This window comes from Arvicanthis niloticus, chromosome 9, assembly GCF_011762505.2.
Source record: "Arvicanthis niloticus isolate mArvNil1 chromosome 9, mArvNil1.pat.X, whole genome shotgun sequence".
NCBI classification, from domain to species: Eukaryota; Metazoa; Chordata; class Mammalia; order Rodentia; family Muridae; genus Arvicanthis; species Arvicanthis niloticus.
In genome coordinates this window covers 5250380-5262441 of record NC_047666.1, presented here as the reverse complement: position 1 = coordinate 5262441, position 12062 = coordinate 5250380, and the positions used below count along the sequence as shown (strand labels likewise).

Below are 12062 nucleotides of genomic sequence, written 5' to 3'. Positions count from 1 at the left end.
TGTCCACAATATGAAGAAACCGCCATCACACCTAGCAGAAAACTCAAAGCTTGATTAGATCAGCTCTCCCTGGTTTCTGGATGCTGAGAGTTAGGCAATATCCAAGATCTCAGAACTTCAAAGCAACAGTAATCTGATTCCCTGTAGTCTCACTTACAAGTTGCTCAGCAACATTAGGAAGCTATTTCTCCCATGTTTATAGCTGAATATAATCTCTCTGGGTGTTAATTTGTCAGTTTCTCCTTTTATTGAAGCTGCTTAAATAAAGCACTGGGTACAGAGTCATCAGCTTTCAAAAAATTATTTCAGATGTTGTTCCTGCATTGCATGGATGAATCAATAGGCTGAAAGTTACTGCCGAGGAGTTACAGATGTGTCAAAACAGTCGTATTTTCTCTTAAGGTGAGCAGAGTACATGTCATAGGGAGCTGTAAGTGGCCCTGTCTCAGCCACAGTAGTCCTACACTCCACAGCAATGCTGCTGGTAAACTCTCGCCATCAAAGGCTGTGTCAGCATGCAGTGGACAGCAAAGAGAGGAACCAGTGTGCCTGTCCCCACTGGAGCTATAGAACATAAGGGTTTAGAGTCAGGATTTTGCAAATGGCAACTTCTTATGACAGAAGGTATTTTACAGTATCATTGCATCTACTTCTACTACTTTCTCAGCTTTATCAATGGGAAAGGGGATAGTGGATAGTAACACCCTCCTAAAGTCATATTGTTTTAGGTGACCAAAAATTACAAGTATTTCTGAATCTTGCTCTTGTGCACATGACACCTTGGGATCTCCAAGTACAATCTGTTGAGGATGAACGGGTCCTCATGTTCCCTTGGTAGAGCCTGTAGGTGTTATCTGTTAGACTTGTTTCTTACACTAAAATTACCTTTAAAAACAGTTGAAAACTCAAAATTACCTGTAGCAGTGCTTTGTAAATCTTGTAAGCAGCGGATGTAGTGTTGTGTTGTGACTGATGAAAGTCCTAATCAAGGTTTCTCACTTGCTTCAGCTAGCGGTGAAAAGATTTGCCAAAATTTAAGCAAATGGAAAATAGATGTTTAAAATGATTGCTTAGCAGGTTGATAGTGTTTGGCTTGTGCCATGCTCAGACAAGCCTGTTACCGCTCTTCAGCTCCCACTGAGTTCCTAAATCCAGACTCGAATAACTGGCTCTTGATGCAAGTAAAGGTCAAGAGAGGCAACATTCCTTCCTAGCTACTAAATAGGACTAAATTTTGGTGCCAACTTACAGAAAAGCACAGTTTTAAGGACAGATAAGCAATTAAATATACCACAGTACTGCCTGGGAAAATGAACAGTGTAATAATCTAATATTCTTAATTTTATGTACATGAATATAATGTATATCAAATTTTTACATGAGATACAGACAGACAGCATTTAAACATTTTACTGAACAAATAAGAATTTACAACAATATTACTGCTTAGAGGATGATATGATCTTAGATTAGATCTATACTTTAACAGAGAAAGAACAAATAGAAACACCAACATTTAACACCGACTTTATAAAATAATTTATATTTATATATTTATATATAAATTTCCCTTAACATCTATAGAGAGAAATTATTTGCATTTGTGAATGTGTGCAATGAATGGCATTTTTTTTTTAAATTTTAGGTAATAAAATAATTTAGAAGCAGTTCATGCAATGGTCAAAACAAGGGGTAGTAGCCATCGAGATACCTTCTTCATTTGACACTAATCAGCACTAGACAGATGGACCCTAAGTACCACAGGTGTGCGTGAATACAAGTCTCCATGTTACATTAGCCAGACATCAATGTACACATGTTGTTACCCTTTCTTTCAAGAACATCTTCTGTTCATCACGAGAGTAGTCAGTTACAGGCAGTGTGGTTCCCTCTCTCTCCTGGAGCTCTACTGATCTTCACTCAAGGTAACTAACAGACCTTCCTTGTTTTCACAAGTTTACTCTGATACTTCACGGAGTGTCCCCCATGTCCTACGACATAAACATCCAGCAGGTAAGACTTGCCAGGCTGCAGATCTCTGATTGTCTCTGTAGTCACTGCTTTCTTCAGGTTTTGGCTGTGGAAGTATTTGCAAAGGACCTTCTCTGACTTCTTTCTGGTGTCTGGTCCTAGGCACTGGTTTTGTTCTCTTCTCTTCTGGTCTGCACTGTAATTTCCACTCACTTCCTTTCTGTAGATACAAAACTTTCTTCTTTCTTGGGTGCCAAGCCAAGCCACTGTGACTGAAGAGCATGTGCGTAGCTTGTCAAAGGCTTTGATTCTTGTGTCTTCAGGAAGAGAGGGGAATGCATGCTTACTGGGCCTGGTGGTAGCCAGTATCTTCAACATTGATGCTCCTTTTTTGTTGCCTTTCAGTCGAATGAGGTATTTTCCTTTGGGTTTTCCTCTTAACTGGAACTGCCGAATGCCTTCCACATTCTGTGACAGAAGCAGCTTCCCATCTCTTCTCACTTGGACTTGAACGGCATCCAGACAAGAGTGAATAAAGAAGGTGACTTTCTGGTGAGAGGAGACTGGAGCAAACCGTAGGAATTTTTTCCCCTTCCTTTTAACAAACACATCTGTGACTCTCCCATCTTTGAGCTCCACTGTCTTCTGTTTTGCCTCCTCCTTGGTCCTGGCAAAGGCACCCACATAAGCTGTGCTCATATTGGTGTTGGTATTGACCATGAAGACATCAAAGTAGTACTGGGTATCGGGCTTCAGGTCAGAGACTGTGTAAATATTTTTATTTCCTATGCAGATTTTTTGAATGTCAACCTTGGGCCTCCAGTAGACATGACGCCCCACTTTGGGAGAAGGCTTTGCCAGGAAGCTTCGATCTTTACCCAAATTATCTGTTGGAAATCCGAAATGAGCAAAGTCAAAGGGGCTAAAGTCTAGGCCAGGTTTGGGTGCCACCATGAAAGCATCATCTGCACTCATCTTTGTTTCCACTGCACAGAGGCTTTTGAAATTGTGCTCCTTGTTGATGACCACACAGTACTCTATGGGTTGTTTCAACATAGAGGCTGTGGGGCTTGGCTTCCAGACCAAAGTGACTGTGGTACGTCCAATGGAGGTCACATCAACTCTGGGGTCATATGGTAAGTCAGGGTATGGCTGATCAGATTCTGGAGTGGTGGTGGCATATACTTTGAAATGTGTGTCTTTCTCTGTTGAAAGAAGCTCCAACTGATACAAACCAGATGGCGAACTTGAAGACAGAAAATACTCTACATCATTGCCCTTGTAGGAGAACAGTTCTGTGCCCTCCACATCAGTCATCTGCTGCTTCTGCTGGTCAAATGGTTCTGGGTCACCTGGAGAACAAGGGAGAAGAATAAGTGGCATGTTACTGTAGATTGCCAGCCTTAGACTGTGTTTTTAAACATCTTACAGTCATGTCAAAGGGATGACATATTCCTAACAGAAACAATGGCACCAATGGAAGCAAGATGAGCATGCAGTCAGTGACTACTCACCACCGAGTCGCTTCTTGCTCCTGGACTTCCATCCAGTCTTTTGGGGGGGCAAATAATAACTTAATAAAATATATTGCCATACATATATGAATCTAGACAACTCTCTAGTTTTAGAACCCTACTTTTTCTTATGTCATAAGATAATACTATTGGTTTACCTTTTATTATTGTAAATGGATGCCCATATATGAGCAAGAAATTTCTTCTTTGGTACAGAATCCAGTTAGAGGAAAAGTTAGGTCAAAGACTAAATATTTTAGAGACTGTTAATCTGATGTGAATCAAAATGATTCAAATATGTTACCTACAAATGGTCATCCTTTATTCTAATTTTATGACTGTTAGTAGAACTGGATGACCTAATTAAAATATAGTTTATAAAGCACCAGTACTAGGGTGTTTAAGGAACTCTGTTCAGAATTGGTTCCCAAGATAATACAAAGGACATCTATTTTTTTCCATTAACAAAATATTCTGCTATTGTTAACATCAACACTATGCAGATATAAGCATACATTTTCTAGAATCTGGTGGAACACTGGGTGAGCAGAGTGAGCAACTGTTTCCCAGCTTACTATCACAAGTTAAAAGTGTGAAAAATTAACTTATTCTACAATTCTGGGAAGAATAGTACTACCACGTCTGTTAATGTCAGAGATCCTGTGCTATAAGTCTTATTGCTTGCCCATGGACTCTTGCAAAATTGCCCAAGTACTATAATTCACAAGCATCCTTCTGATAGGTGCATCTAGCAGGCCTTTATCTTTAAGTTAAGGTGGCCTTAGAAGGAGCCATAGCTGTTTTTCATTGAATGTCTTCTACTTACTTTTTATCCTCTCCATCGTCTTTAGGTGACTAATCTTTTTTTTTTTTTCTACTAACTTGCTTTTCACTGTGGCTATTAAACACTACTAAATGCCTCTCTACTTCTTTGCATGCATCCTTTATTCCCTAGAGATGAGACATTCTTCACCTTGGCTGAACCTCAACACCAACTATGGAGAGATTTTAAACCCCACAACCACTAAGCCAGAATGAACATCTGAGGCTGATCTCAAGCACCTAGTGTTTCAGATGCTGCAAGTAAGCAGACAGGCCTGAAGACACAGAGGTGGTCCAAACTGCTCATCTCCACATCCCCATTTGCCTCTTTTTCTTTACTTAGATCAGCATCCTCTCATGCCTTTCCCAATTCAGGCTCCAGGTACACATGTGTAACTGGGTTGTTTCCCTTACTTGCAGAAGGCTGTGTGTTTCAGAGGGCTTTCGACCATCTTTCAGAGCTCTGAGGCTAGGTGGATCCTGTTGCTTACCTGATCCATCTGCACTGGACTCCTCAGGCAGCTCCTGGAGGCTAAGCTTCCACTCCAAAGGTGCATCACAAGGTGTCACTATGACTGACAGTGGGGTGTTATCTTCCTCAACCATGAAGAAATACCTATGGGAAAGTTCAGACGCTGTGATGATTCTAATAACAACAATCAAGACTTACCAGGAAAGCCACTTGGTTTTCAGTTTTACTCATTTAACACTTTTCAGAGAAAACAAAAGTGTAAATGTCCATGAGTTTAAAGCCCAAATGCAAATAGGCAGCAAACTTAATATCAACAACTACAGTGAAGGTAACAAAAGGAGACTCGGCCAACAGTTCTAAGTTCTAGATGAACTCTTGTCCATCTGTAAGGGCCCCCACCACGAAAAAAGTTACAGTCACTAAGCATTCCCTATGTGCCCTATAGCACTGTGCTTTGACAATTGTTTGTGTCACCTTGATGGTACTCTAACATGTCACCTAATGTGTCAAAAGTTCAGTTTCCAACATAGTCCTAAAACCATAATACCCTTAGTTTCCAAGATAACATAGCACATATATTTATTATTTATTTATTACCAACATGTCCTGTTGAATTAAATATGTTCAAAATTTTAAAACAAAATTTAAAAGAAAATCAAAACATTCCGTTCTTTGTTTTTTACCTCAGACATTTTTTCATGGTACCTCAGAAGATATTTCATGGATAATAAAAATATCAGTAACATAAAAATGGTCATATTCTAACTCTAAATTCCTTTTATAATTCTATTTAATTATCTTTCATAGGCTGTAACCTTGTAAATGAGGGAAACTGCTGTAGGTACTGGCTAGCTTATAGGCTCTATGGTGAAGGAGATGGGTGGGCTTCCTTTCTTGTATGCTGTTTCAGCTCAGCATCCTTTGAGTCATTCTTCTCCATATGCCCACCACCAACACACATGCCAGGCTGACCATAGCTCCCAACTCCTACTCTTCTCTCTCTGATCACTTCTCCTCCATCCAGACCCTCTAGTGAGCCCGGGACTTCACAGGAATGTCTCTTCTCTACCCGTACTTGCTCTCATATCACCTCTGACACTCGAATTTACCTCTCACATGGTAACAACTCTCAGGTTTAAATCTCCAGCCTGAACTCTTTCCATCTTCAACAAACTTGAAGCATCTGATCTGAATTCCTGCATCCCATCTCCTTTCAGTAGGTCAACTTCTGGTCACTCCATATGAACATTTTAGAGTCCCTCTTGGTGTTTTGTTTTTGTTTTGTTTTACTTTGCCTGTGAAATACATGCAGACACTAGTGCTTTCTCCTGGCTGCACTAAATCTTCAGTCCCTCTTGCCTGAAACTTGCTGTAGCTTCCTGATCAGGTTCCTGACTTTGTAAACCTCAAACACAGTGCTTTCCTTGGCTCAAAACTTTTGGAGACCTGTGTGCTACAGTGTAAGACCCACAGAACTGATGGTATCTCTCAAGTCCCTTCCTGCTCAACGTCAACGGCATGTGACTTGCCACTATCTCACTCTGAGCTCTGTTGTCTGTGGAGCATGTATGTCAGCTCCTGCCTGTGTACTCTGCACCTCCTTCACCTAACAGAGGTCCTTAAGACAGAGGCCTGCATGTGCTCAAGTGTTCCTTCAGTCCTCTACTCCAGCACCATTGTGAATCCACTTGGACTCCATATGTAAACTATTTCCTTCTCGCTAATGAGTGTCCCTTTCATTTTATTTTTAAAGTATTTATTGGCACCTAACGTATTACATTTCATTTAGTCCTTTTAAAATTTTCTATCTCCTTCAACTAGACAGACAGCTACAAGAGGGTAGCCATTTATTTCATTGATATAAACTCAGACTCTGAAATAATTTTTAAAAATTTGTTGAATTAATTAACCAATTGTGATTTCCACTGTTAAGTCATTTTACTACTTCCAACTAATCTTTCCATTGAAACAGGAGCAATCTCTAGTCAAAGCCCTATTCCAAGTTTCTAAAGCTGGTGAAACACTGGGTGACCAGAACAAGAACCACCCTTTTCCAACTGTTACCACAGGATGAAAATGAAGTATGTAGAATTTCTCATTCCCAATGGAAGAGAAAAACCCAATCAACAGATCACTGATGACGTCAAGAGTTCCTTTCCTATGTCTAAGCCTCATTATCTCTCACAGGTACTCCACACCACTCCCCAAGCACAACTCATAAGCATCCTTTGCACAGGAGCAGTTGTGAGGCCCTTATATTTAAGCTAAGGTTTCCCTAGAGGGAGGAAAACCATTGTCATGCCCCTCTACAGACCTTGCATTGTACTTGCATAAAACACACAGATTTTCTTTTTCAGCTTTGAGCCTCTTCAAAACTTTAGATTTTAGCTTTGGGTCACTCTTTAACTGTGCTCATGGTCAGGGAGGTCCTGCCTTCCTCACCAGGCTCTGCCCTTGTCTCCATTTCTTCAGTTTTTTTTTTTTTTTTTTTTTTTTTTTTTTTTTAACTGTAACCACACTGGACTTCTGTGTCCTCTGAAACACTTCCCACTCCTGGGTCTTTGAGATGTGTTTTTTGAGAACTCCCTCTATGCTCTCCTCATATTTTGATGCTACTTCTTCAGAAATGTTTTTTCTTACTCATTCCAGAAGAGGTTTGCAACTTCTCTCTCAGGGCCTGTGGTCTCCACTTGTCACATTTACTGCAATTTGTGCCTACATGTGTCTGTGTGATAATTTGATCCCACATTCTCCCAGGCTCACTTAGGGCGCATTTTCACTGTCACAGTAATATGTCCTGTGCTCAGCATGCTAGCACAGATTTCTGCATAGAGCAAGTACTTGCTGGGCATTTTCAAATGAATGAATACTAAGTCAATGAGCTAACGCGGAAATCTTAACAACAATCTGGTTAGTTTAGCCCAAGGATATTATATCCAGAATCTGTTTCTATTTGAATACATAGAATCTGAACAAAAATAGAAGTTTTTCTCTTCTCTCTTCAGAGATAAATTTAGAGATGTCAGGTGATGTGGAGCAAGAGAGGACAGAGTGAAGAATACATTAAACCCATGCAATGTCTTAAAAATAATACTGGACAATTGTCTACAAAGACAGCTGAATAATTTAACTGTTTCCTGTGTGAAGTCTGATATACCACTTACCACGGTCACCAATACACATGTCAAAATATTTGTCATTTAATTCTGACTATTTTCCGAAGAGAACCTCTTTTTAAAATACTTTAGCAGAGAGGATATTAAGCTGAGCCTTTCCATATTACAGAGAAAAGGAGACACAATATCAAATAGTGTGTGGAATTTTATGGTTTGTTTCTTAGATTTTGAGCAGCACAGGATAGCAATGCCAGAAGCAAAAACCAAGCTGATCTGTTTGCTGTTCTCTCCCTTTCAAAGAGCAGTTTCTTTCCTTATGGTGTGTTAGTAATGTGATGACAGACTGTACCTATTAACACACAGGAGGATGTGTGCATTGCTCAAGGTGATCCTTATGCACATACATCAGGACATCCCTAAGGTAACACTTCCATCAAAAAGCTTGCAAGTTAGGAAAAAGCAAGAACCAGTAATATGTGATGCATTCATTATTAAGCATGCAAAAAAACACATGTAGAACAGAGGTACAATAAGAAGTAATAGGATATGGTCTGTGTGTTCAGACATGTAATCCCTAGTAAGGTTGGCAGACATGAAGTAAATGGGTGAGAGGCACGGATGAGGAGGGACAAGCGACACAAGCCACCCATCCTTACAGTGTATATGTAAACATGAGATCAACCTGTACATTTGGTGTCTTTTTCTACTCCTCTAGACAACCATCCGAGGTAGAACATCAACATGGCTGTGTGCATATGCCACTGTCTACCCCAACCTGAAGTTACATCACTTCTTAGAACTGCAACTCTACCTAACTAGGACAAGCAAACAGTTCACTCGGGTGTAGATACAAAGGGCCTTAAAAATGTTTTGTTGGAAAAAAGACAAAAATGAAAAATTAGTAAATGGAAGAGAGAAGTTGGAAGGAAGATGTATTCACAGTTTGTGATGTTACAGCACATATTCTGAAAAAAATGTCATTTTTAATACCACCCTTGAAGCTACAATTTATTTAATTTTTAGAAGATCAGGTGGTACCCCATTTATTTGATTTAAATGATGTTATTATATAATTGGTAAGCTGTATTTAAATAATACTACAAAGAGAGCAGAACCCAAGTGTATTTGAGAAATGAAAGACACACATAAAGAATGTTTTTGGTTTGGTCTTTTTCACTAAAATATTTCAAGGACACAAATCTAACAGTGCAATTCAAATCTAACAGTGACAATTCAGTTACTACTGAGGATTCCTCTGAAGTCATACATGGCTTTGTGTATCTTTTCTTATTCTCACAGACTGAGCCTCTGTAAGGACCAGGGCAGCCAGCTCCTCCATGTACTATGTGAACATTTCATCTCATGTCTTCATTCTTCCAAGTACCATTTAAAGCTACATAATTATTTATACTTCAAGCCAGTTCTTACTCTGCTGCGTCCCTTCACACAAGTTACTTATTACAGGGTTCAAACAATGCCTAAGTCACCTCTGAAAACAGGTCATCTGTGCTCATTCTTGATCAGAGGAAGAAATAATGGGGCCATTAAATAGAAGAGGTATAGAATACCATTCTCCCTCCATGAAGTTGAAAATGTGATATAAAGATCCCTTACCTCTGTCTTTGGAAAGTGGGTTCAAGATGTGGGACAATTCTATGTTTTGGAATGCCAACCCATCTCAGGTTAAATGGACATCTTTTTTATTAATTCAAAAGATTAACAATGAAAGGCAAACATGTTAAAGCATGACAGTTTGATAACTTCAAATATAATTATTTCAAGTATATCATATAGGTGTATATGACATAGGTGTCTAACTTTCAAAGATAGACATATTTAAAAACAGAACAGAAGCCCAGTTGCTTATGATAGAATTGAAAACATGATCGTTGTCAGTTTTTCAGTATTTGAGTTTCTCAGAATTTCATCCTATCTCCTTGTTGAAGTAATTTCAGTTTAATCCTACAGAGCTTGTCTTAGAATCCTTTACTCTCCTAGAAATTACAAAGCAATTATTTCAAAATTCTAATACCAGTGTTGCCTCTTGCACCTAAAAGGAGAGCACAACAAAGAAGACCCAGCCAGCCTCACCCAGTGAGCAGAAATTGCATGGCCCCTATGTCTGTCTTACTGAGAGAAAATACACAATGCTGTTCATAAGTTGACTTCCAGAACTCCATTTGAAAGCTTACTGTCTTCTATGCAGCCTCTTTTATGATATTGATCAGCAAGCACTACAAGGACAGTACCTTCTAGGTGTATCTCTAAACAGGTAACTGCTGATTTCAGCTCCGTCTGGAATCACAGATGAATCATGAAAAACTGCCTTATCCCGGATCTGCATCTGAAAAAGTTCCTCATCTCGGGTGGGCAGCTTCTGGGTCCTTGAGGTGAGTGGTAACAGGAGGCACAGCAAACACCAGTACAGCAGCTCCATCCTGGGCAACAAAAACAAGCTTCAATTTGTCCTGCAAGCAGATACTGAGGCTGGTAGAAAATTCCCTGACAAGTCAGAATTCTTCGTTTACACAAAATCAGTGATGGAGCACATGTCTTGGATATACACAAACAAATTTGAAGCAATTCTCTTGTGTTTCATTTAAACTAGTGCATAATGTTGAGAATAGATTTAATAGAATCTCAGACATTAAACAAAATGTTTTAAAATGGAAGGACTTTTAATGCATTAACTTTCGGAGTCCTAAGAAAGTCTGCACTTCATTGTTGACAGAAGCCAATGTGATTCTTACTGAAGACGCCCTGTCAGTGTCCAGTGTCCAGAAGTTTGGAGGATCACCAAGGGTCAGGCCTTTCAAGTTTTACAAAATGTCTGCCACGGTTGGCCAGAGACAGTGCTCTGCAGCCCAGTCCCTGATCACTGACACATTAAACAAGCTCTCGCACCCTAACGCGTAGGTCGATCCCACCGAAAAGCAGAAATGTTTTACACATTTTTAAAATTCTTGCTAAAAATTTGACTCAGAATTTTTTATAATATTTTACTAAGCATTAGAGCTTCATAAATTAGGGATAATTTTTAAAAGATTGAATAAATGCTCAGCTCTATCTGTAAAACAATTTGTTCAAAGTCACAAAGTGGTTTTATTGCTGTGTTATTGTTATGACTAACAGAAGCACATTTGCACAAAAATTTGCATGTCAAAAACCGGGCCTTAGATTTCAAGAACAAGTCACTCAGACCTTTAAGTCATTGGTCTTAATTTCTTGAGGGATCTTTCCAGCTGAGTTATGTTGTGGTGTTTATTGCTGGCTCCCTGTAGGTAGGAGGGGCTCTCTCCCCACTGCCCACACATGTTCAGCAAGCCACTGTCTTTCTTATGACTTAGTTTTCTGTAGGATGGTCTCAACAGGAACACATGTTGACATGGAAAGTGAGGTTTTGTTCCTCTGGTTAACTGCTCTATATTTTTTCTTACAAAAATTTGTAAAAAATTATTTCTCAGGAATTCAAGTATTAGAAAAATGTTTTTTTTTTCACTTAAGTACGTCTCATAGTGAAAAATATATATGTTTCAAATGTACATGTTTGAAGTAATTTGAAATGAAGATGATTCTAGTACAAAATTAAAATATCTATTACTATAAGTTTGGCATAATTTGACTTTAACTTTGTCCTTTGTTTTTGGAGGGGAAAAAAAAAAAGGATGTCTCAATGGTTAGCAGTGCTCACTGTTCTTATAGAGGCGCCAAGTTCTGTTCCCAGCACTCACACAGGGCAACTCATAACAGCCTGTAACTAAAGTTCAAGGGAATATAATAGTTCTGGTCTTCTGTGACACCTACACATATGTGGCATTCACTTGCAGACACACAAACACACACACATACATACACATACACATGCACATAAACATTTAAAAATTTTTAGATATCTAAAAATGGTTTTTGAAAGTAGTAGCCTTTATAATGAGGGTATGAGTAGTCATTTTTCACAGTCATTTTGCTCAAATAGTTCTTTTAACTTCTACATGTTTTTGTTTGCTTTGTATATATTTTCCCGCTCAAAATATCTGCAGTGACAAGAGTTACTACATGCAACACCCTGTTTGGTGTTTTCTTTCCTATATTTAGCAAACGTTATGAAAGTTCTGCCTACACTGGGTTGCAACACTAATCAGAATCGTTGTACAGTATGAAGGAGATACT

General features: G+C 39.1%; 1 protein-coding gene across 2 annotated transcripts in view; it reads right to left on the bottom strand.

The window, feature by feature from the left end:
• Positions 1-224: 224 nt before the first annotated feature.
• Ndnf (neuron derived neurotrophic factor) overlaps positions 225-12062 on the bottom strand; it is a 37880-nt gene continuing 26042 nt past the window's right edge. For both annotated transcript variants that reach the window (XM_034512336.2, XM_076939877.1), the window contains exons 2-4: positions 10145-10333; positions 4799-4923; positions 225-3323 (exon numbers count right to left, since the gene is read on the bottom strand). In XM_034512336.2, the coding sequence (XP_034368227.1) occupies positions 1930-3323; positions 4799-4923; positions 10145-10332 (1707 nt within the window). In that variant the 5' untranslated portion in view covers position 10333 and the 3' untranslated portion in view covers positions 225-1929. The remainder of the gene's footprint in view (positions 3324-4798; positions 4924-10144; positions 10334-12062) is intronic.